The 25296-nt window shown below is 40.2% G+C and overlaps 1 protein-coding gene and 1 long non-coding RNA gene across 2 annotated transcripts; one reads left to right on the forward strand and one right to left on the reverse strand.

Annotated features, from left to right (window-relative positions):
* The first annotated feature begins 4076 nt into the window (after positions 1-4076).
* LOC5575226 lies at positions 4077-6370 on the forward strand. Its single transcript, XM_001655582.2, has 2 exons — positions 4077-5114; positions 5176-6370. The coding sequence occupies exons 1-2, from the start codon at positions 4078-4080 to the stop codon at positions 6194-6196; spliced, it is 2058 nt and encodes a 685-aa protein (XP_001655632.2). The 5' UTR covers position 4077; the 3' UTR covers positions 6197-6370.
* A 12037-nt stretch (positions 6371-18407) lies between these two features.
* On the reverse strand, positions 18408-19015 carry LOC110674698. The gene is made up of 2 exons (XR_002499106.1): positions 18877-19015; positions 18408-18798 (listed from the first exon to the last, which is right to left on the reverse strand). It is a non-coding gene; the product is annotated as an uncharacterized LOC110674698 (long non-coding RNA).
* Between the last annotated feature and the right edge of the window lie 6281 nt (positions 19016-25296).

Consider the following 25296-nt stretch of genomic DNA (forward strand, 5'->3'; position numbering starts at 1 on the left):
TTTTCAGTTGCGGACTACACCTAAGCAGCCGTATATCGGGCCAATACTGCATTTTGGTAGCATTTAAGGCGTATACACGACCTGCTAGCATTCAAGGCGCATGTAGGGTAACGGTCGTATTTTGGACCCCCTAAGGAAGTGATTTTAGTTTTGTGTCCCAATTAATTATTTGCACAGCGTAACCAAGTCAAAGAACATGTCAAAATGTCGAGAAAAACTTCCTTTACAAGATAAAAATGCCCAAACGGTCATGTAGGATCCAATAAACATCGAAAATAATTGAATTGTGAAGCACTGTTTTTCATTATTTTGGACACACCAATACATTTTGGACCGTCAAAGTATATATTTTGGACCCCCTGCATTTTTTATCGTTTGGCGTCAAAGTCCATGACACGGGATGTATAATATGCTTGCCCATAGTCTAATCAATCGATCGACAACGGAAAACCGAACAAATTCTACGCTTTCTGTTCAGAAATTGGAAAAAAAGTTTTTGTTTACATTTGAGAAATTTCTGACGGCTTCAATTTCTTTGTGTAACGGGTTGTAACGGTTGCATGGATGCACCGATTAAATTAAATTAATTTCAGATAAAATAAACATATTTTCTTTGTACAAACGGTTGATGCAAGTGCGGAATAGTCCTATCTTTCTAAATGGCATGCACATTGCACTATGGGCCAGAAATCAAAATTTCGCAACAAAATTCCAAACACCTCCAAAATGAACAAACTTCAACCTAAAAGTAGTATAAACTTAAGAATGCATGGAAAAGTCATGTGTGGGACAACTAAAATTCATTTTGAATTGAATTGAGAATATTTGTAGGGATTATGTATGTTTGGAAAAATATGTTAATTCAGGTTTTATTAACTAAAATTCGCTCATATTTCATATTACAAAATTCATAGTACATTTTCAAAGATATGATTCATACATTTCAAAGTATTTCGAAGATACACTTTAAAGATTCTCAGAATAGTTGAAAAATACCTGAACAATGTGATTATTGTTAAATGTTCCAAAATATGTTGTTTAGAATGCATTGGCAACTGTTTATTTAATATATTTATTCGTTTTCACTGTACATTTGCATTTAATCAATCATTTGCACTATTAACATTTTATAACGCATTGTTTTTACTGTACATAACCTATGAAAAAATCCATAAAATCATCGAAGAGTCATATTGACATGGTCCAAAATGGAACAAGATAATATAAATTACATTTTTGTAGATGCTATGCTGTTTTTGAAGGTGACAATTCACATTTTTTGAAGCGTTTCAATCAAAATCACTTTTGAAACATTATTTTCAGAAATATTTTAGCTGTTATGGGGCTTTACTCGATGTGTTAAAACATCAGAGCACCTAGTTTACACTAGCTTATGGAATCCATTATATGATTACGTGCAGCAAATTCTTATATGAGAATCATGAACTTTTGTCCAGATCAAATTTAGTTTAAATTGAAATTAATCAAATAGATTTCCTAATCTTCATTTCCTTTTAACGAAATTAGATCATTAGTTTATGTACAATTGAATAGTTCATATGATTAAACTTCTAACATTCTCCCAACAACATTACGCTTACGTTGCCGATATTTCTGGCAGCAATATTAAAGGATTAAAACTATTTTTTTTATTTTTTTCATTAATGGTGGACCTGGTCGTTTGGTGCTGTCTTTCCATTTTTATTTCCTTTTAATTTTCTGTATACTGTATTTATCTGATATTCCAACGTAGTACATGGAGATAGTGCAGGAGGTTGATTAAGCAACCTTAATATATACTTTTTTATGTTTTTATTTCTTTGATAATCCATTATTTTCTAATTCACTCTCAGGAAACCATCAAACTCAAAAACGGGTATATTTTCGATGTTTCTACTTGATTTTTATAAATTTTGTGAAATGTTATACCAATGATTCAATCCTGGTTGAAAAATTATCAGCTTATTTTGTATGATTCTGTTTATAAAATTTCTACTTATGGTCTATATTTAATTGAAACCATTGCAATTTGTACAAAAACACAGCAATTTCAGCCGTTTGATATTTCTGTAAAAGTCTTTTATCGGATGTTGTCCAGAATCCACGCACAAGTCCCTATATTGGGAACTTCAAACAGATTCATCTGTTATGGTCTTATCATACCATACAATTCATGGCCACGAAAAAAAAAAATATTATTTTTTGTAATATTTCAACCGACTCAACTTGAATGTCAAATAGTCCATGAACGGAAACTTGCTCAAAAGTAGTGGATTATGACTACTTCAGTTGTTTTTATACCAATCAAACTTATTTGATTTGTTAATTGTTTGAACAGCAGCGAAGTTAAAAATATAGAATTAAAAAATCGACTAAACATCGCGTGTACTTGAACCGATGTATCTCGGCCATCCGCAAATATATGCAAAAACTTTTGGTAGCACATGAAAGAGTGGAATCTAGGCTTCCCCCTCAAGCTGGTTGCAAGTCGAATACGGTGGAATACCTTAACTTTCAAGGTGAACTAGTAAAAAGTATAGTAAATTTTACTTGTACTTTGTAAAATCAATGCGAAAATTTAAAATTAACGTTATTTTTATACCAGGCATGTAAAATGCACTTAATTTGCTCTCCGAAAATGTACACACAATAATTTTTCTTGCCATTTTTCTCCTTAAACCAAATTTTCTTATGATAAGCTGAAATTCAAGTATTTCGGTTCAGACAATATTCACCTCCATAAAGTGCAATAAAATAATGTATTTAATCAAATAAGATAGTTGGTATACAATCACATATGTTCTCAAAAACGAGAAATTCATCTCAATAATTCATTTTATAGAAAAAAGGTTTTTGGACTTTTGTCGCGAAATTTTGATTTCTGGCCCATAGTGCATTGAGTTGATCTTTAGATTTAAACTGGGAAATTTGCAGGAAAATGGCCAAGGGGGTCCAAAATATATTGATTACCCTACTGCGTAATAAATGATTTTAAAGTGCTTACTGGCTATCTAGGTAGACTTTCTTTTTGGGAATACCAATCAATGAAATCTCCTACTCAATTGAACGACTTATATCACTGTAATTCTGATTCTTCCTTTCATCTCAGACTTTTGCAGACCAGTAGATGATCCTACATGTTCCTAACTATCATTTGAGTACGATTCACCGCCCGCAGTTGCTACTCCGTTATTGCAAAAACAGCTGTACTTACACAGGGAACCAACAGACGCTACTCAGGATCAGTAGCATCTTCAATGTGTAATACTGGTGCTCTCATTATTATAACAAACAATAACGGCGCCGGCTGCGTCCGAATGCAGTTCAATTTAAGGATGCGAGTCATGCACAAATTACGTCACGCTTCTAGGGGGCAGGGAGTTGTCAAGTCAAGCGTGATCAGCCTTACAAAAATTTCTTCGCCTTCTTTCGAACTGTCAATTCAGATCACGCTCAAAAGATTCTAGTCAGGTCAAAGATATTGTGCACTGACACACAAATTATACACACTGAAACATATACATGAAATAATAACGTGTTATTTTCACATACATAAATTCTTCAATACATCAACTCCTGATACCGATGGTGATACCGATAGTGCGGTGCAAATCAGAGCATGCAACAGATTCAACAGATCAAACACTCGATACACGTTCCCAGTTATCATTTAGTCGATAAAGAGAATTGTCAGAATGAATTTCAATGTTAGTTATACAAGACACACATCTAATAAACTTAATATCTCCTAACCACCCACATCGACCAATTATCATTATGACGGTAGAATTGCGTGACGAACGATTCGTTGAATGGACAACGACATTCCACTGACGAAAGAAAATTATTATCGGCGATAGTGGACCCCATTGCTGAGTTATTGTGCAGCGCCTGGTGAAATTGATTTTTGTCTATATTCTATGTGATTTACTAACCTAATTGGCGTTAGTTCAAATATTTACACGGTTGTTTAAAATTGATTGATTTTGGATCATCAATTTCAAACAATGGAGGGTAATTTTGAAACCAACTCATGCTATATAAGACAAGATCGCCACATCGAAGACATTGTCAACCATGTGGTGGTTCCTTATTCTATTGACCACTTTGTGGTCAGTTCCTGTAGAAGCCCTTCCGGAGGACCTACTTCTCGAAGCTCCGGAGAATCTCGTAACGATAGTCCCCTGTGTGAAGCATTTGTGCGACAAGTACTACAAATCGGAACGGGCCATCAAGGGATCGCTGGGACTGATATACCTCAAACCGGACTCGTCCCTGTTCCAGATCAACCTTCTGAAATCGTTCCACGAGGATCCACGTCACGAGATGGGCATCATGCCCAAGAACAGCCGACGACTTCATCCGGATGCTTCGCATGTGACCGACAGGGCCAAGAACTACTTCTTGATGGTACGGGAGGCGTCGGAGCTGGCTTCACACATCAGCATGTTCCGGCGACTGCCCACGTTGAATCCGCTGGCCCAGGTGGTCATTCTGTTCACCTCGGAGATGACTCCGGACGTTTTCGCGGTTGAAGTTCGAAAGGCGCTGCAGAAGCTGTTCGACTACTGGTTTCTGAACGTGAACGTTATGGTTCAGCGGTACAATACGAGCGTTCTGGAGGTGTGGTCTTGGTTCCCCTATGAGAATGGACGTTGCGCTGAGGAGATTATAGACATCCGAATGATCGACGAATGTGAGTACGCTGAGGTGGACGAAGAGCCGGAACAAGAGGAATTGTTCATAGTAATTGATCAAGTTGTCGAGTATCCAAATGAAACATTCGTGAATAGCTCTGAAAGTGAGGATAACAGCTCGCTAGCTCCCAAGAAAACTGTATGGAAGTTTCTAGAACAGCATTTCTGCGCCGAATACGAGCCGAAACTGCCCAAATACTTCAACAACTGTCCGCTGAAAGTATCCACCCCTATCTGGGAACCATTCGTGGTGGGAAACGAGACGACCGTCGAAAAGGGATTCGAAGTGCTGATGATCGAAGTGATCACCGCCCGACTGAAGCTCACGCCGGTCTACAAGGTCATCGAAACGGAACGGGCAACGGCGCGGATTACGGTCGACAAGGACACCGGCTTCTACGCGGATCTGATCAGGAGGTTAGTTGCTCGATGGCTGAATTGTCCATTGACGTCAAATTGATCTCTCTTTCCCAAACAGACAATCGGACATCATGATCGGTGGCCTGTACGAGAACCCCGTCAGTCGAAAGCTTCTGTCGTCGACCATCCCGTACTACCAGGACGATGTGACGTGGTGCGTTCCGCCAGCTCGGCTCGCCCCCAAGTGGCCCAACGTGTTCATCATCTTCAACATCTGGATCTGGATGCTGGCCATCGGAATCATATTCGTATCCGCAGGCGTCATCGCCGGTCTCAACACCTTCGAGCAGGGCTACGAAGAGAACTACACCTGGATGTTGGTGCAGTCGTTGGCCCTTTCGCTGGGTCTCTCCGCAACCTATTGGCCGCAGCGATTGTCCATACGGCTGTTCCTGCTGGTGTACATGTTCTACGGGATGCACTGGGATGTGGCCCATCACAGTTTCCTCATTACGGTTATGACGCGGCCCCGATTCGAGAAGCAGATCAGCACAGCGGAAGCGGCGATCGAGAAGTCCTTCAAATTTGTTGGACCGGAAAACAGTCTGGTGTTCTTCGATAAACCGGATTCCGTCTCGAAACATATTGCTTCGGTTTACCAGACGTGCAAGAATGTAGACGACTGCCTGGCCCGGATAAACTCAGATCAAACGGTAGCAGTGGCCGTTTCACGAGCGCATTCACAAAACAGCAAAAGCATCGGTGAAGCGGAGATGTTCTGCTTTCCAAGAACGGCCAACATCCAGACATACCCGGTGGAGATGATGGTGAAGAAGGACTTTCACATACTAGCGAAGATCAACGATCTGATCAGGAGGATCAGCGAGTCGGGGTTGCTGGGCAAGTGGCAAGTGGAAAGCAACAAGATCCGCATCGATACGGACTCGGGCGGAGGAGGCGGTGGTGGTCATGGTGATGCGCAAATTGTGCTGACGGTCGCGCATATTGAGGGAGCATTTTTCTTAGTAGGCATTGGATTGGGGATTTCTGCGGTTGCTTTTGTGGGAGAGTTGGTCTACTTTGGATTGAAGCAGAAATATAACTGGGAGGATACGACGTTTAGTAGAATGATCTGCTAGTCGTTATCGCACAAAGATTCAAGTTTAAGCATGTGAGACTTTGTTCCTAGCATGAAAACCATGAAACAACAACAAACAATTTTAATAATTCAGTAGTATTCATGGCAGTAGTATGTCGTAGTAGTACAATCAAACTAGTAGTAGTACAAAACACATTAAAGGGTAATATTTTCATCATAAAGTTAATATTGTAGAAAGAACTCCAACAACGGTTTCAAGTATTGTACAATCGAGCTAAACAAACGCGACTCACCCAATCAAAGCAATCTGTTCGGGGAAGAGCAATCTAATAGTGGATCCACATTAGGAACAACCATCAACTCGTTGATGTATTGAGTTTCCATATCATCCACGAAGCAAATAAATTATCTGGATCTGTTGGAAATCGTCTCTCGGCTGCTACACCCGGCTCTTCGCTTACCACCTTCTAGTAAAATTTTGAGCAAAAGACACGACAGTCAATGATATTGTTGTAGAATTGTACCAATGACTCGGAAAGATTCCCGAACAAGATAGTCTCTAAATGAGGTTCTTCTAGTTCTCACTTACCTTACCAGTCAGGCTAGGGCCTAAGTAGCCTCTGCTGTACGTAGGAGACGTCTCCATTCGACTCGGTAGCAATAGGCCCGTCGCCAGTCACGCATTCTGCGCAGTGTCCGTTCTCAATTTGATCAACCCATCTTGCTCGCTGCGCACCACGTCGTCTTGTGCCGGTCGCATTGTTTTCGAGAACCATTTTCACCGGATTGTTGTACGACATTTTGGTGGCATGCCCAGCTCACCACAACCTCTTCGTGTCCTTTCTTGAGCCCCTCGTTATCATGTACTTCGTCTTCGGTACATTGACGTTCAGTTCGATTCGCCTAGTTCCAGCCCTTAGTCGTATGTACGTATCCGTCATCCTAGCTGGACGTAATTTGTGAAGATCGTGGCACCCGTGTCTTCTTATCACACCCACAATGTTGAACAATAAACACGAAAGGCAATCACCTTTTTGTAACCCTCTGCGAAATTCGAAGAGACTCGAGAGTATCCCTGGTGTACCTTTTGATCACCTCACGTTCGTTTGTGAGAAGATTTCCGTCATAGTCACAAAGCCTTTGAGCGAACTCAGCTCCTCGTAAATTTTCAATATCTCGTTCTTTTTGCTGGCGCTTCTTTCTCCGGAAGACCGAGTTTTGTCTGTTCGTTGTTTGTTTGTACCGTGCCTCGTACGCTCTCGTGCAGTGTTGTAGCATTTTCGCACATGCTGCATCTTCACATTCTTCAACTGCTCGCAATCGCCGTCGTACCAGACGTTTCTCTGATTCGGAACCGCTGAACCTAGTGCTGCTGTTGCAGTGCCACATATGGCGGATCGTATGTGCATCCAGTCATCTTCAAGAGTGGCAGCGCCAAATTGCTCTTCCGTTGGAAGTGCCACTTGCATCTGCTGCGCGTATTCTTGGGCTACTTCTGAGATTCGTAGCCACTTGATGTTGAGCCGTGGTGTTCGACTTCGACGTGAGTTGGTCACCGTCGAAAGTTATGCGTCGATTAGAACGTGGTCGATTTGAATTTCATTTTGATCAACGGGTGATCTCCAGGTGGTCCAATGGATATCTTTGTGAGGAGGTGCTATCATACTACGAAAGGCTGTAAAGTTGACGTATCGGTAGCCGTTGTCGTTCGATACGGCGTGCAGGCTGTTCCGTGCGATAACCGGCTTTTATTAGTACGTTTATTCTCGTTCGCTAACTGTGCATGCATGTCACCAAGAACGTGACGGGGCGAGCATCCGACATATATCGTCTCCTTCTCGTCATCGGGTCTCCCCTTCGTGTGGACAGTGTACGTTGATGATGCTGTTGTTGAAGAAACGGCCTTTTATTCTCATCTTGCACATTCTTGCGTTGATCGGCGGCCACCCGATAACGCGTTGCCGCATCTTGCCCAACACTTGGAAGCCAGTTCCTAGCTAATTTGTGGTTCCACAGCTTTGGTAGCCACTCGATGCCCACTTTTCCACACCTTCTGTCTAGTCCAACAAAGTTTCTTCAGCGCAACGATATCGAAGTTACGGGTATGTAGTTCGTCGTAGATTAACCTGTCGTAAACTGTGAAACCAAGTGACTTGCAATTCCGTGTTCCAAGTTTACAATCGTAACCATTTTTTCGTCACGTGGGTCTTTGCCGATTGTTCCGGGTCGTAGTCCTATGTCTTCGAACAGGATGATGCAGATCGGGATCATCCCGCCGATTACGGATGTCGCCTCCGACGATGTAGTCCTTTACGCGCTCACCACTCGCACGGTGATGCGTCGGTACGCGCTGTTAAACCTCTCCCGATTCCGCTTGGTTTGTAGCGCCAAGCCCCAGAATGGCACACTGTATTAGTAGCGATGTTGATACGCCAGCCAGAAGACGCCTCTTAGTGCTTCTAGGACTACCTATTTTGGGCATAATTCTTGTGAGCGCATTGCTCGCCTTCGACACCTTCTCGCTTGCATAATCGACATGACTGTTGAAGTTCAGCCGATCGTCTAGCAGGTGGTTCAGCGTTTGCCGTCATGCTATGACATGCCGACAATGATCTCGCCGTGCATGACTGCTTTGCTTTTGCTAACTAGTAGCACTTCTGTTTTGTGGTGGGCTATCTTCAGCTTGACTGCCTGCATCCAATCTTCGGCCAGACCAATTGCCTCCGTTGCCTGCATTTCTACTTTTTCCTGCGTCTCACCTATTACCGTTAGGACGACGTCATCGGCGAAGCCGACGATCTCGACCACCTGGGGTAGCTCCAGCCATAGGATCCCATCGTAAATCGCATTTTACAGCGTTGGACCCAGTTTGGAACCCTGTGGGACTCCAGCCGTTATCCTTAACTGCTTCGGGTCGGCGTCGGTTCTATACCTCAGTACTCGGTAGTAGACCTTCAAAATCGCTGAGGCATACCGGCTGGCGCTGTTGAACGCGTTCTTCAATACTTTAATGCTTTCTCGGCTCTCTCCGTACCGTTCGAATTGCGTCCGTCGACCTTCTTTTCCGGAATCCAAACTGCCTTTCTGGTAGCCCGTTCTCGCTCTCTGTGCATTTCATCCCCCTGTTGAGGATAACCCGTTCCAAGAGTTTACCGAGTGTATCCAGTAAACATATAGGCCTATATGATCCTGTGTCCCCGGGTAGTTTTCCTGGCTTCGGCAACGGTATCAGTTTCTGAATTTTCCATATATCTGGAAATTGACAATTTCTGCATAACCTGACCGCTGCTTTAAGTGCCACGTTAGGGATTCCGTCCGGACCCGGGGCCTTGTTCAACTTCAGCGCTTTCATCGCTGCTATAAGCTCCTCATTGGAGATCAGACGAGCTTCGGCATTTCCTGGTGGTGCGGACGACCACATTGTAGGCTCATGCTTTGGGAATAGACCCTCGACGATGACTCTTAGTTTGTCCGCACATGTTTCGACCGGCGTCGACGGGCCCTTAATTTTCGCCATTGTCACTCGGTAGGCATCCCCCCAAGGATTAGCATCAGCTACTCGGCACAGCTCTTTGAAGCAGTTAGACTTGCTCCGCTTAATCTCACGTTTGAAAGCCGCTCTGGATTGCTGGAATACAATTCTCCGCTCTTCAAGGACTTCCTCGTGTCTCCCTCGAAGCGGCGCGAAGAGTGCAGAGTACCTCGTTCCACCAGTTGTTTGATGGCTTCCGTTTTCTCGGCATTGTTATGACACACACCCTGACCATCGTCTATGTCAGCTCCACCGTATCGAGATCAGGGATATTGCTGTCTACACGAAGTGCTTCGACAAAAAGGTCCTTGTCAAAGGCATTCGTCTTCCACTGCTGCATGATAGTTGTGTTTCTCGGCGTTGTCGCATAGTCCCGTCGGCCAATGGTATAGCGAATTGCCTGGTGATCGCTATGGGTATACTCTTCGCTTACCCTCCAGTTCATGTTGTCTACCAGCGATAGGCTACACCATGTAAGATCGATTATCGATTCCCATATTCTTCTTTGGTGCTAGAAACCACTTCTTGAATGGGGAACCTACCCATCACCTGTATCGCCGCTATTCCCAGTTGGCAGTATAGAGCGGTACTCGATATGGCTCACAACAGTTGCTGTGCACTGTCGCAATGATTGAAGCTGATCTCCGTTAGCTCCACTACTGTCGTGATGCGATCGCCTTTTCATACGCAGGATACTTAAAGCCGTCCGTTACATAGAAGTTTCCTTCCTCCGGTTTACAGAGTAAACACTTTGGTCGCTTTGTGCAATCTTTCCCGAAGTGCCCTTTCTCCTCGCATTTTCATGCACTTGGACCGTCTCATCGCTGGCCTCTCAGCTCCATTTTCCACCTTTTCCTTCTTTACCAGATCTCTTCACTCAACCACTGCCTCCTGAGATGAAGCTTTTACGTTTGCCTCGTTTGTCAACCACTCAGCAATCAACTCCTGGCCGAGCTCTTGATCACCGGATCGTTTTTCAGCTCGAAGAGCATTTCTCCTCTCTGAGTACGACTCGTTCTGACCACGTTCTCTTCGAGATCTTTCAGGTTTGGGTCATCTCTAACCTTACGGTGAATCGCTGCGTACGTAGTTTGGTCATTTCCCTTAACAAGTATGGCGTCCCCCTTCGACCAGTTACGCCGCAGGCGGCTAGTCACTTTCTTCGTATTCTCCATTTTCTTTTCACTTCCTTCGCCGTGTTTATTCCCTCTGTTCTTCTGCCTTTTGACGGTTTGCCATTTTTCATCGTTTTCTGCTCGATTACGGTATTGTCTGAGATGTCCTACATTCTGTTGGGTACCCCCTTCAAGCGACATTTACCTTTTTGAGCCACGTTGTAGGGAATATAAAAAAAAGATCAATTTTACCCCGGGTTACGGTACTGAGATCATCCCTGAAAATATCCATAAGAGGTTCCATAGCGCCCTTTTGGGCAAATACTTGATGGCTCCGTTGAACATTGTTGGTGAACTTAGTCAAAGCGTCGTGAAAAATGTCTCATATGATCTGGCATTGATTGCATACGTGATCTTTGAAATGTTTCCATTAAACAGCACTTTCTCAACAAGTTTTTTGTGACATCTTATCAGGCAACGGAGCGGATTCTTTCAGAGATCTTTGTTAGATTTCTGGTTAGAAATTTGACGGATGTCTGGTAATTTCAGTATACACGTTTACAATTCGGGCAAATTCTTACTTTTCATAAATTTTAATTTTAACGACTTTAATATTTAAGAGTATGCTGAATATTTGTAGGAATATGAAGAGGGGCACTGCTTCGAAAAATTCGGAACCACTGATCTAGTGAATTATTTGAAATCAATTGGATAATAAGACCATGATACCGAAACCCAGTCCAGGAACCCAAAATAACCAACGGACGATATTATTGGCGATTATGATCTTCTTCAAACAGACAACTGTCTCCCTTCCACAGAGGGGCGGTTTGTGTCGCAACGAAAGCATAATCATCGTCACGCGACCTGCCCATTACGATGATTGACTTGTAGGCTATGGCTGAGAAACGCACTGTTACGGTCACCGGCGATTCATTCATCATTCATCGATAGATGATTCTACCCAAAAGGCATTGGCAGTGATGTTGCCATACTCAAAGGGGTATTCATTGCAGATGATTACGGTTCCAAACACCTGAACCGAACGAAGGCCTCATCGTCACAACATAACAATTATTTGCCTACCTACAACACTCATTGTGAGTGCGTCGAAAGCATAATGTGAGAGTTGAAAACGTGCGAACGTGATCTTTCAGCCACGAGCCACAACATCGTCTCGAATGATTGGAGGGGCTGTTTGATCTTCGGAATGGGCCTCAGTGATCGAGAGCTGTTGTAAGTCTTTGAGCCTGAGGTGGGTGCTAGAACGCCATGCATTGGGTATGTTGCTTGCGATCGACATATGCTGGCCATTATGTCATTTGGATGTTGGATGATAGGTCCATTGTTTAAGAACGGAGTGAAGCATGCTATTACCGGTCATGATTGATGGCAAATGGTGGATTTTGCTCGAGATTGTATGAATTGTATGATCTCTGTTGATCTGTACCGTGGTAAGGTTTGATTGTCCAATTGAGCAAGTTGAATTTGTAGCATTTTCTTAATCGTTTTATGGTTTATTGGCTTAATGTGTCTGCACATTAGAGATATTGATTATGATCTACACCATGTTTCTACAGTCGTGAGATGTTCAACTTTATCGACTAAAACTATAATGTAGCATTGCAAAACTATACGGACTTCTTCTTCTTCTTGGCATTACGTCCTCACTGAAGACGATGTTATTTACAGTACGATGACGTTCTTCTTTTAGATCTAGCGTTAGCGTTAGCTACGGTATACTTCGTAGATTGAATACTAGCAACATTCATGTTTCTCTTTGATAATCTCATCCTGACTGCTTTCAGGAACAAGGCCGGGGAATAAACCTTGATCCAATCTTGAACAAGAATACCAATAGCATGAATATCGCTATTCCCGGCCACGCCCATCTTTACCGTAACTTGGGATAGGGGAAGGAAATGTTGATTAAGCACTTACTTAATGAGAGGCCACCGACTCAGCGGCGCCCTCATAAGTGCTACGGATTTGGGGGTTGGGAATGGTATATGGTCAGGATTTGCCTGAAAAGCTGTCGATAGACCGAGAGCAATTGTTGTTTAAGTTTTTTAAGTTTAATCTATTGAATGCCGGCAATCAAAAGAGAATATATTTGTTTTGGGGTTTTTTTTTTTATTTCCGTACAAACTGGGCAGAATGGTCTCAGATTTTCATGAAACTTTTTCCACATCTTCTTCTTCTTTCTGGCGTTACGTCCCCACTGGGACAGAGCCTGCTTCTCAGCTTAGTGTTCTTATGAGCACTTCCACAGTTATTAACTGAGAGCTTACTGTGCCAATGACCATTTTTTGCATGCGTATATCGTGTGGCAGGTACGATGATACTCTATGCCCTGGGAAGTCGAGAAAATTTCCATCCCGAAAAGATCCTCGACCGGTGGAATTCGAACCCACGACCCTCAGCTTGGTCTTGCTGAATAGCTGCGCGTTTACCGCTACGGCTATCTGGGCCCCTTTTTCCACATCAATATATGAATAAAAAATAATTGAGAAAAATTCAGGGTCGCTTATTTTCCCGGAAAACTCAGTTGGAATTTTTTTTGTTTTCCCCTGACACTACTTACTTTGAAAAATCATAACTCAAGAACGAAGCATCATAGAAACAAAGTTTTTTTTTATGAAAATGAAAGCAAATTTTCTCAGGAATAAAAAATAAATTATCTGGAAGAAGTTTTCCACAAAATTTTCCACCGTTGAGAAAATTCGTAAAGAAAAGCCGGAAAAACTATGCTCCAACTCGTGGAAAATTTTCAAAAAAATATTTTTGAGAAGATAATTTCATAAGCTTTAATCGCTGAAATTTTTGAAATGTATTTTTTCGTTTTTGAGTTATGACCAATTTTGAAAAAAATGTGCAAATGTGCCATTTTGAGCCTTTTCTTTGAAAAATCATAACTCAAGAAAGAAGCATCGTAGAAACAAAGTTTTTTTTTAATGAAAATGAAAGCAAATAAAAAAAAATATTAACTGGAAATCTCAAATTTCAATAATGTATGCAATCATGAAAATGATTTTAAAATTAAAGCAGAATGGCACTTTTTCCCAACCTCACATGGAAAAGGTCCTTGTGATGATATCGGTGGCAACATTAAGCGAATGGCTAGAGATGCTAGAAATTAATAACGCCAAACAATTTTTCGACAGGGCTGTGTCGCTAAAGGTGAAAGACCAATTTAAAAAAGATTGGGAATTTATCTTTGCAACTGAAAATGACTATTCAGAGGCTGAAAAATTTCTTCAGGAGAGATTTTCTAACCTTGTTCCAATTCCTGGAACAAAAAAATATCATTCATTAATACCAAAAGACGGACGAAGCATTTTTGCTAGTGAATTCTTAGATGCACATGAAAACCAAGAAAATACAGCATGCTTTGTTCTTAATAATACAAAGAAACGAAAATCTTCTGGTGTTAGCAACCAAAGACAATCTTCCCGGTCGAAAAAATAGATAGTATTAAGATGAAAATGTAAGTTATATACTGAATAATTGAATAAATAAAAAAAAATAATGATATTTGTTCCATAAAAAAGAAAGAATCCCTTTCAGTGTAATGAAAAATTGAGGCAGAAACAGTTTTTTTCAGTTTTTCTTAGCGGTGTAATTTTTTATGAAAAATATCATCCATTCCGACTTATACTTCATTAAAACCAATCCCATAACTTTTTTACAGATGTTTTAAAAAATTTGCAATTACTTTGATAAAAAATCTTTGTTTTTCCTATGCTTCGATTGAAATATGGATTTTCAAAGAAAAGGCTTATATGGTCATTTTCCACAAAATTCGCCTTAACTCAAAAACGAAAAAAAAAGTACATTTCAAAAATTTCAGCGAATAAAACTTATGAAATTATCTTCTCAAAAATATTTTTTTGAAAGTTTTCCACTAATTGGAACATAGTTTTTTCGGCTTTTCTTTACGAATTTTTTCAACGGTGGAAAATTTTGTGGAAAACTGTTTCCAGTTAATTTTTTTTTATTCCTGAGAAAATTTACTTGTCATCTCGCTTCCATATTTCTTTTTCAGTATTTTTCCGTGCTTATTTTTTTACGTCTTCATTGCAGTAATCCAGAAATGTATTCTGGAAATATCTTTGGAGACATTTTTGAACACTCAGAAACCCTGAATGAAATTCATGAATGAGATCTTTCTGAAATCTTTAAAAAAGTTAATGGTGAGCAGCCCATGAGCATTTTTAGCAGGCATTTATAAAACTTCTAAAATTTTGTTATGGGGCACTCATGGTAAAATTCTTGAAACAAATTGTCTAATAATTTCTTGACAGAATTTTAGAATAAATTTCACAATATATAATAATAACAGTATAAGAGATTTAATGCAGAAATCACTAGAAAACTCTATGACCCCTCTACCGGCAGCTTTATTTTTCACCGCAAGAAACAAATTTAAATCGCGATAACTTTTCTGTTTCTCGGTATTTTTGCACCATTCAGTATCGATATTGATGATTGGTGATCTGATTTTAAAGATATTCCAACGCTCCTTGGGGGACCGCCATTTTCCATATAAATTTTCCAAGGCGGCCATTTTGTTCTACGTCAACTTATCGAAACAATAAAATATGGGCTATACAATGCCATATAATAAGGAGCTACTCTGAAAAAGTCATTCAAATTGGATTAGTATTCTTAGAGATATCTGAAAATAACGAGTTTTCAAGATCTTTATTTGGCCAACGTGGTGCCAGCAACATAAATGCTCATTACTCAAAGACGGCTGCACAAAACTGCTTCATGTTATTACAACATACTCTCATCGTGAAACTCACGTGGCTGTTCTCACTACAGTAGTTCTAAATCGTGAATCTCATCAAGTTGGCTATGTCGGGTGCAACGGGAAACAGAACGTTTTTCTACAGTAATTTTGGGTTGCCCTTATTTATTTATTTATTTATTATTATTTATTACACACGTAGCATAAGATTTACATCTTTTGAACGCTACAACGTTTTTTTTTTTGCATGAAGTGCGTCACAGAAATATTCAAACTACTTTCTACCATTTTTCTTTTCTATAACGATTATTTTACTAACAACTAACTATTTGAAGTGAACCTTGCATTGCTTCTTAAATTTAAACATTGAATTTAACTCCTTAATGACATTAGGCAGAGATTTCCATATAATGACACCTCTTACGAAAAAAGAACCTGCGTACAAAGTTGTGAGATGTGCAGGAATTAAAAAGTTTCTTATTCTATTACTACGAAACGGTTGTAACTTAGAGTGTAGGTAAGAGGGCTGTTTCGTTATAATTATCTTATGCAATAAAAGACATATACGTGCTTTAAAGAAACTAAAAAAAGAGTTACCTAACAATGTATGTTGCAGGTGTGTAACATTAGGGCGATTCAAAATTTAAAAATGTTTGAAAATCCTATCTTCCATATGTTCCTTACCATCCCTACCATAAAAATAGTGTTCTGTGAAATTTTCAGCTTTTTCGGTGGCGATTTAAAGGTGGCCCAAAGACAAAGTAGGTTTGTATGGAAATTACTATGGAGAAATTTTGAGGTATGTTTCAAAAACGCTAGTACTGTAATGTAAGTAGGAACGTATCAACCCATATTGAAAACTCATTCTTCAAGTCTTAATGAAGGATGTTGCTGATAAAACAAATCCCTTTTGAGCAAATTTTGTTTGGGATTTTTATACATGTTTGCAGGGCTATAATCCCATATTTAGCAAACTGATAACAAACAAACTCATGAATATCTTTTCTGCTATTTGTCGGATTGAATTAATCTCTTCAGCAAATTTCTTTATTATGGCTTGAAGAATGAGTTTTTATTATGGGATAATAAGTTTGTACTTACATTACATTGCTAGCGGGTTTGGAACATATCTTAGAATTTCTCCATAGTAATATACCCTATGTTTGATAATTGTGGGAATGGATTGGAAGGACAGAGAGCGTTTATTAGGAGAGGGTGCAAACTATCGAATGACTTTTAGGAGAGGAATCATGGGATTGTTATAGGATGGATTGGAAGGAGAGTGAGTGTAGCGAAGGAAAGGTTATAGTTGTTGAAGTACTTGTACCAGATGACTCTCCGACGAAATCAGGATAGCATTTGCTCCGGCAGATCTCTTGACGAATATTTCCCCGTTTTTCGAGAAGACAGAATGCAGCTTTCCTTCTTTTTTCACCAAGAGTGCCTTAGCCTTGATTGCTCTCGCAAGAGGTGTATGATTTTCATTGATGAAAATCCTGTCGTTGCTCTTAAATCCAATTTGGTCCAGCGCGAGTGATCTTGCCTTCAGATACTTGTGGTAAAAATCGCTTCGTTGGCTGGTGATTGCGAACTGGAGCAGAATTTTGTAGCTCTTCCCAACATCCATCGCTTGTTTTGAGAGACGACGTATATCAACGAGTGGTACAGAGGTATATCCGAGTTGTTTGCACCATGTTTCAAAATAGTTCGTGAGAATCTCATCCTTGATGTACGGCACACCACTCACGATCAAGTCGTTCGTATACTGAGAACGACTTAGGGCTGACGTAGTGGATTGGATAGCATCACTGTTTGTAGCCACCGACTTGCTGAGATCACTTATGGATTTATCTAATTGAGAGCGCATAATATCCAGTTCGGTCTTGATCTCTGTTTTTACGCTCACCATTCCTTCGTTGATCCTCTTCACCAGTTCCTCCTTCGTAGTGTCGAGTTTGGACGAAATCCACTGGGCAAGCTGAGAGACGGACATATCTTCACTACTGGTTGCAGCCTCATCTTGCTTGGCTCGCCGAGTGCTCAGATCTCGTTTGGTACTCATTATCGATGAATTACACCGTAAACGATAACGATAAAACAGCTAAGTCAACCGATCCAAACTTTTGATGACACCAATCAACACAGCAATTTTTTTACTTTCAGTTTTTAAGCTTGTCAACTGATATTGGCACAAGATATCACTTCTGCATTTTAAATGATAGTTTTGAAATAAATATGCACTACACTGGGGATTTAATTTACGGTATTATTGCACTTTTTGAGCATTTCTTTGCGTCAGCACTTAGCTTCTATGACTACTCCATATACCAGTGTTGCTAACTGCCCTTAGCAACGGATGTTTTGCTACTTTCAAGGCACTTTGCCTGCAGCTGTGATAGCCGTGATCAGGGTTGGGAAAAATCTTGAAATTCACTCTACAGCAGCCAAGCAAAGCAAGTCACAGTCAGCGAAGCCAGTGAAATTCACGCCCATCGCTGCTGTAGGCAAAAAGCCTTGAAGATAGCAAAACATCCGTTGCTAAGGGCAACCCAAAATTACTGTAGAAAAATGTTCTATTTCCCGCATTTAGAGCCTTCAACGACATAGGCTACTTGATGAGATTCACGTTTTCGAACTTCTGTATTAGGAAGAGCCACGTGATTTTCGCGAAATTCAAGCCTACTACTATTACCATTCCCAGCACTGGCCTCACTGGCTTCGCTTACTGTGAATTTCTTCGCTTGGCTACTGTAGTGCGAATCTCATGACATAGGATACTTTTCAAGGATGGAGATCTAGTGATCATTGTAGTGACCGGCCATTTCTTTCCACAAAACTCACAACACACGGATTATACTAAAACACGTTTTAATCCTTCAAACCAAACCAACAAACTGAGTCTCGAAATTTCAAATTTTCTTAACAGCCTACTTTGATTCAATAGCCCTTTACTTCGCGTTCCGCTCATTCAAATCTGTTCTATGTTTCTATCTTTTTCTATTATATTTCCTTTTGCCCTTCTCATAATCCCTACATTCTTCACTACCCCTACACATCGCAAAAAATGTTATATAAAATCATGTCCTTGAATTTTTCTGGTTTTCGAGATTCCCTTGCTGGTCTTCGATCAATTGACTGATGCCGGTCTTGTCACTGATGCCGGTTCTTGTCACGTATATTGTTGTTAGTTTGCATTTCGGAGTGTTTTTGATCGTCTTTCCCTCTTCCTTCTTCTTCATTATCTGTAATAGAAAAGTTTTTAATAATAACGTCAAGCAATTCTTAACCAAACAAAAACTTATTATTCCAAATTGTTATACCGTTATTCATCAAATCGTCATCTTGAACATTGTCCTTCAAATCAATGGGAATTCTTGAGTCACGTTTGATGTCCTGTACATTCCTTGTCATTTGTACTCCGTTGTCGTTGCAAATAACCACCTTTGCACCTTCTCTTGTTAATACAGTATAAGTTTCCTTCGAGAATGTTGGGTCTATTTTGTTTCGTTGATGTATTGCTACTACGACCTTATCACCAACATCAATATTGGTGTATCTGGCTCCTCTTCGTTTATCTGCATACTTTTTACTGATAAGCTTCGCAACTGCATCATTTTCTTTTATCTCCTCAGGGTCTATCTCTTCTTCTGCTGCTGCCTTCCACAAACAAGGAAAAGTACCTCTGTACTTCCAGCCCACCATTAATTGAAATGGTGTAACGCCCAATCGAGAGTGGTGCTTCAACGTATTGTGAGAATGAACATAAACTTCTAACGCATTTCTCCAGTTCTTATTGTCCTGTTTAGCTCCCGAAATTGCCTTTATTATTCCCTGGTTCTGTCTTTCTACAGAACCATTTGTCTGTGGACACAAGGGAATAGATTTGCGTACTCTCACGCCTTTGGATTCCCAATACTGGATGAACTCACTTCCTTGAAACGGAGGACCATTATCGCTTTGTATGACCGAAGGCAGACCCCATGTCAAAAAAATTCGACACAGAGCAGCGTTAGTGTTCTTGGCGTCAGTATTTTTGAGCTCTACAACGTGTAGATATCTGGAGAAACAATCAACGACTACGAGAAAATGACCAGTTCCACATCCTTGTATTGACAAAAAATCTATTTGTAAGATCTCCCATGGTCCACTCGGAAGCATTCGACTTGATAACGGAATAGGCGGATTTTTTCTCGAGATCATTAAGCAAGTCTGACAGCTTTTGATGAACTCCGTTGTATCCTTGCTCATGTTCGGCCACCAAAAGTACTCCCTCATAATTCTTTTTGTTGCTCCTATTCCGATATGTCCCTGATGTGCAATATCTAACGCTTTGGTACGAAGAATTTTCGGAAGGATGATCTTGTCTCCCTTGAAGACCATTGGGTCCAAAATTCTTAAATCATTTTCTTGAATCTCATAACGTCGCAAGTGTTCTGGCCATTTTTTTGAAATCATTGCCCATTTTACCGCCTTCAATTCATCGTCCGTTTCTGATGCCAGCTGGATATCTGTCCACGAGATGTTCATGTTAACAGCATCTAATGCATATAGAATATGTTTATCATTTTCCTCGTCAAACGGTTCATCGACCTGCGTTTTACTAATCAAACGGGAAAGCGCATCGGCGATATTCGAGCATCCAGGTACTCGCTTGATATCGAATCGATATGGAAGAAGCCGCAACGCCCAGGACTCTGCGCGTGTCATTGCTCTCTTGCTTGTTCTATGTTCGCTTCCGAAAATAAACTTATTCGCTTCCGAGTCAGTACGGATTGTGAACCTTATGTTCGTGAGGTAGTACGAAAAGCGCTCAACACCCCAAACTATGGCGAGGGCTTCTTTCTGTGTATGAGGATACATTCTTTCCACAGACGTCAAGGCTTTTGATGCACACGCTATGATTCTTGGTTCTCCATTCTTGCCATACTGCACGAGAACTGCTCCGAGACCGATCGGGGATGCGTCTACGTACAGTTCGGTTTCGTCGTCATGATTGAAGTATCCGAGCATTTTGATGGATTTCAACGCTTCGTTCTTTAGGAATTCAAATTCTTTATCTTCGTTCTGTGTCCAATAAAATGTGCTGGACTTCGCAAGAGTTCTGAGATACTCCGTCTTATCTGCTCTTTTAAAAATGAAACGCTCAGAGAAGTTCAAAAGCCCTAAAAAACTTTTTACTTCCAGAATTGTCTCTGGTGTACGAAACTCTTTTAATGCTCTCAACTTATCATCTTCAACGCTGATACCGTCGCGAGAAAATCGGTACCCAATGAATTTCACCGACTCTTTTCCAAATTGACTCTTTTTGTCGTTTATCACAACGTTATGTTCACGCAATCGACAGAGCACCTTTTCTAAATTCTCGTTGTGCTCTTCCAGCGTACTTCCATGAACAAGTACATCATCCAGGTAGTTGATAACGCCTGGGCAATCAGCCAACACTATGGTTTGCATTATCTCCTGAAATATATCCGGGGCATTACTCAACCCAAATGGCAATCTCTTAAACCGGTACGTGGCATCACCGGCGAAAAAATTTGTGAGGTGTCTTGAATTTTCGTTAAGCTCAACATGAAAGAACGCACTTGACAGGTCAATCGTTGAAAAATATGATGCTCCATGAAGTTTGGAAACAATTGATTCCAAAGTGGGCATTTTGAATGGAGTTCGTATTATACACTTATTTGGTCCTCGGAGATCTACGACTAGCCTTATATCATCTTTTCCTTTTGGTACTACGAGGAGTGACGAACAGAATGAGACATCCATTTCACTCGTAACTCGCTCTATTATTCCGGATTCTAACAACTCCCCTAATCTTCGCTGGGATTCCTCTCTAAAGGCTGGTGGAATATTTGTAAAAACGTTACGTGATGGTGGCATTGTTTTGTCAAAGGCTAGCGATACTGGGGGAACATTGAATTTGGGAAACTCGCCTACAACAGACAGTGTCAATATCTCGCAGGGAAACAGCTTGTATGCATCCTGAGCAGCATGATCGAGCACTGGAATATCGAGTCCTAGCTGTAGTACACTGTAACGCAACGCAGTGTTTCTTCCCAACAACGATCTAGCATTTGGAATTACGTAGAATTTTTCCAGATATCGGGGGCGATCTTCAGATATGAATAATTCGGCAACGAATGAAGCAGTTACTAAAATTTCTCCGGGCGACGCGTATGCTTTCAAGGGTTTGTCAGCTCCCATTTTTAGGTCAAACAAGGCTTCATTAGATCTTTTGTCATTGATCAACAGATCAAACACGTGATCACTAACCGTGTTGACTTCTGCTCCAGAATCAATCAAAAAATCTACAGGATGACCCGCAACCACACCAACAATATTTTCAGACTTGCCGGAGTTGATGAAACAATCTGAAGAGTAAACTGTTTCATCCTTTTTGACATTTACTCGATCAAGATCATAACATTTTTTCTCCACAAAAGAACTGTTTACCGCTGTCTCAGTGTAACTTATCTCATTGCCATCAGTTTTTTTCTGAAAACCAAACAAGGGGTCGAGTGATTTACTTTTTCAATAAAACGGTAAAGGATTGTGTCGAATTCAAATGTTTATTTGAGAATGCTGTCACAATACTGTTTCAAGAAACAAACGGAATTGTTCACAAAACTACTGAACACTTACTGTATCTTTCTCCTCGTCGGTTACTTCTTGATCCGTGGTAATCATCGCCACCTTCCTTAGCTTTGACGGAGAAGGTAGTTCCTTTTCATCAAACATTATTCGTTTTCTTGTAGAAACCTGTGGCAACTGACGACAGGCACGCTCAATGTGTCCTAAACGCTGGCAGTTGCGACATACTTTGTTGATAGCATGACATTCTTGAGGCCCGTGGAAGCTCCCAGTACATCTCCAACATGGTTTTCGCCCAGAGCTGGAAATCCGGTTCATACCACGCTGTGCTCCGCCTCTTCCACGATAGCTTCCTGTCATTCTGAACTGATTGTACGCCGCCGTGTGGGAGCTTCTGAGAGGCTTCGATACGAATTGCGGATGTTGCCGGAGTTGAGGGACCGAAGGATGATCATACCGTACAGCTGCAATTTCCTGATTATCGCGTTTGATCTCTCTATGATTGCGAATGAAATTCTCTTCGTGGAGTTTTTCAATTTCAATCCCACGAATTTTATCGAAAAAATCAGAAAGAGTGCCGCCTTTTCTCATAACTTTTCGTCCAGCTTCACGCACCTTAATGTTGAGCGCCTGCGCCTGTACAACAGCTGCGACGTTTTCCATCAACTGATCTGTTGCGTAATCACATAGTTTTGCAACAGCAGCTACTCTTTTAACGTAGTTCAGGTCTGATTCTTCTTTATTCTGGGCCATCGATCGTAATTTTTGACGCTGCAGCAGGACGTAGTCACGAGAATTGAAATGTTTCTTCAATCGACTCATTACATTTGAATATGGATACACCGTAACGTCCGGATCATCTATCTGTGAACTAGTATTATCTAGCACTTCCATTAACTTCGACCCCGCTTTTATTTTGAATATGCTCATTTTTGAAAATTCGTCGACGACTCCCGCAAACTCCATGGAGGCGTCAAGAAGTTCTCGCCACCGCTCGAAAGACTTTCTATCAATTTCGTCTTCGCCTTCAATAGGTCTGCATTCAGTGATATTCAGGGAAGCAAAAGATATTGAATTGAAAATGGAAACATCGTTTGCGTTACGGGTAGTTTCCTGTCTAGACTCCCGCATCGTAGAGTTTCGACCCATAAAACCTTCAGAGAAATTGTCCCCAACGTTGGGTTCCTCGATCCATTCGAAACAATTAGGTTGTCTGTTACGTGTATTAAGCTGCGCTTCCAGTAAAGCATTACGTTTCTTTTCTTTCTCTAACGCCCTTGCTAATTCGCTGATCACACTCCGGTTCATTTTTCTAAAAAAAATACAAACAATTGCGTTTTTTTAGATTTTGTTTTCAATTAAATAATTAAAGTAAACTACATAAGACCTTCTCGCTTCGTTTTATTTTAGTTATATAATATAATAATTTTTCAATCGTTATTTGTGTTTCTTGAAAAATCTGTTTAACTTTTAATATTTATATTTAATAAATATTTTAGATTTATTTTTTTTTCTTTCGTTATAGCAACTTTGTTTTATAAACCTTTATAGACACGCCATTTTATTAGACATACTTTCAAAATATATGGTTATTAATTTACCCTCTCAAGGTACTAACTTATTAAATTTATCCTGTCAGAGATGTTTTTCCATATTATTCTCTCGAGAAACACTCTTTACTCTAGCTTACCCTCTCAAAGCACTAGTTTTTCGAGTGATTAATTTTTGTATAAACCACCCTTTTATAGAAAGCTCACTCACTCACTCACTTACCCTCTAGGTGTTTTTTTTTATTGTTTGCTTACCCTCTCAGGGGACTTTTTATTATATTTTTTTGTTTCTTACACCCTCAGGGGACTTTTTTTTTATTTTTGCTTTTTTTTTTATTTTTCCTTTTTTTTTTTTTTTAGTGAACTTTGTATTATATTTTTTTGTTTACCCTCTCAGGGGACTTTTGTAATTATTTATTTATTTATTTTTGCTTACCCTCTCAGGGGACTTTTTAAGATTACCCTCTCAGGGGACTTTTTTAGATTACCCTCTCAGGGGACTCACTGTTTTTTTTTTTTGCCTGCCCTCTCAGAGGATTTTTTATTTTTGCTTTTTACCCTCTCAGGGGACTCTCTGTTTTTTACCTACCCTCTCAGGGGACTTTTTATTTTCATTTTTTTTTGTTTACCCTCACAGGGGACTTTTTTATGCTACCCTCTCAGGGGACTTTTTTTTTTTTTTGCTTGTCCTCTCAGGCTACTTTTAAGATTACACTCACAGGGAACTCTCTGGTTTTTGCATACCCTCTCAGGGGACCTTTTTTTTTTTTTTTTTTTTTTTTTTTTTTTTTTTTTTTTTTTTTTTTTTTTTTTTTTTTTTTTTTGTTTTTTTTTTGTTTTTTTTTTTTTTTTTTTTTTTTTTTTTTTTTTTTTTTTTTTTTTACCCTCACAGGGGACTTTTTTTTTGCTTACCCTCTCAGGGGACTTTTTAAGATTACCCTCTCAGGGGACTTTTTTAGATTACCCTCTCAGGGGATTTTTTTTTTTTTGCCTGCCCTCTCCGGGGATTTTTTATTTTTGCTTACCCTCACAGGGGACTTTTTTTGTTTACCCTCTCAGGGGACTTTTTATTTTTAAGATTACCCTCTCAGGGGACTCTCTGTTTTTTGCCTACCCTCTCAGGGGACTTTTTATTTTTATTATTATTTTTTTTTTTTGTTGACTTTTTTTTTTTGTCCTCTCAGGCTACTTTTAAGATTACACTCACAGGGAACTCTCTGTTTTTTTTTTTTGCGTACCCTCTCAGGGGACTTTTTATTTTTATTTTTTTTTGTTTACCCTCACAGGGGACTTTTTTTTGCTTACCCTCTCAGGGGATTCTCTGTTTTTTTTTTTTTGCCTGCCCTCCCAGGGGATTTTTTATTTTTGCTTACCCTCACAGGGGACTTTTTTTTTTTTTTTTTTTGTTTACCCTATCAGGGGCTTTTTAAGATTACCCTCTCAGGGGACTCTCTGTTTTTTTTTGCATACCCGCTCAGGGGACTTTTTTTTTTTTTACTTACCCTCTCAGGGGACTTTTTAAGATTACCCTCTCAGAAGACTCTGTTTTTTTTTTTGCCTACTCTCTCAGGGGACTTTGTATTATTATTATTATTT

This window comes from Aedes aegypti, chromosome 1, assembly GCF_002204515.2.
Source record: "Aedes aegypti strain LVP_AGWG chromosome 1, AaegL5.0 Primary Assembly, whole genome shotgun sequence".
Classification (NCBI taxonomy): domain Eukaryota; kingdom Metazoa; phylum Arthropoda; class Insecta; order Diptera; family Culicidae; genus Aedes; species Aedes aegypti.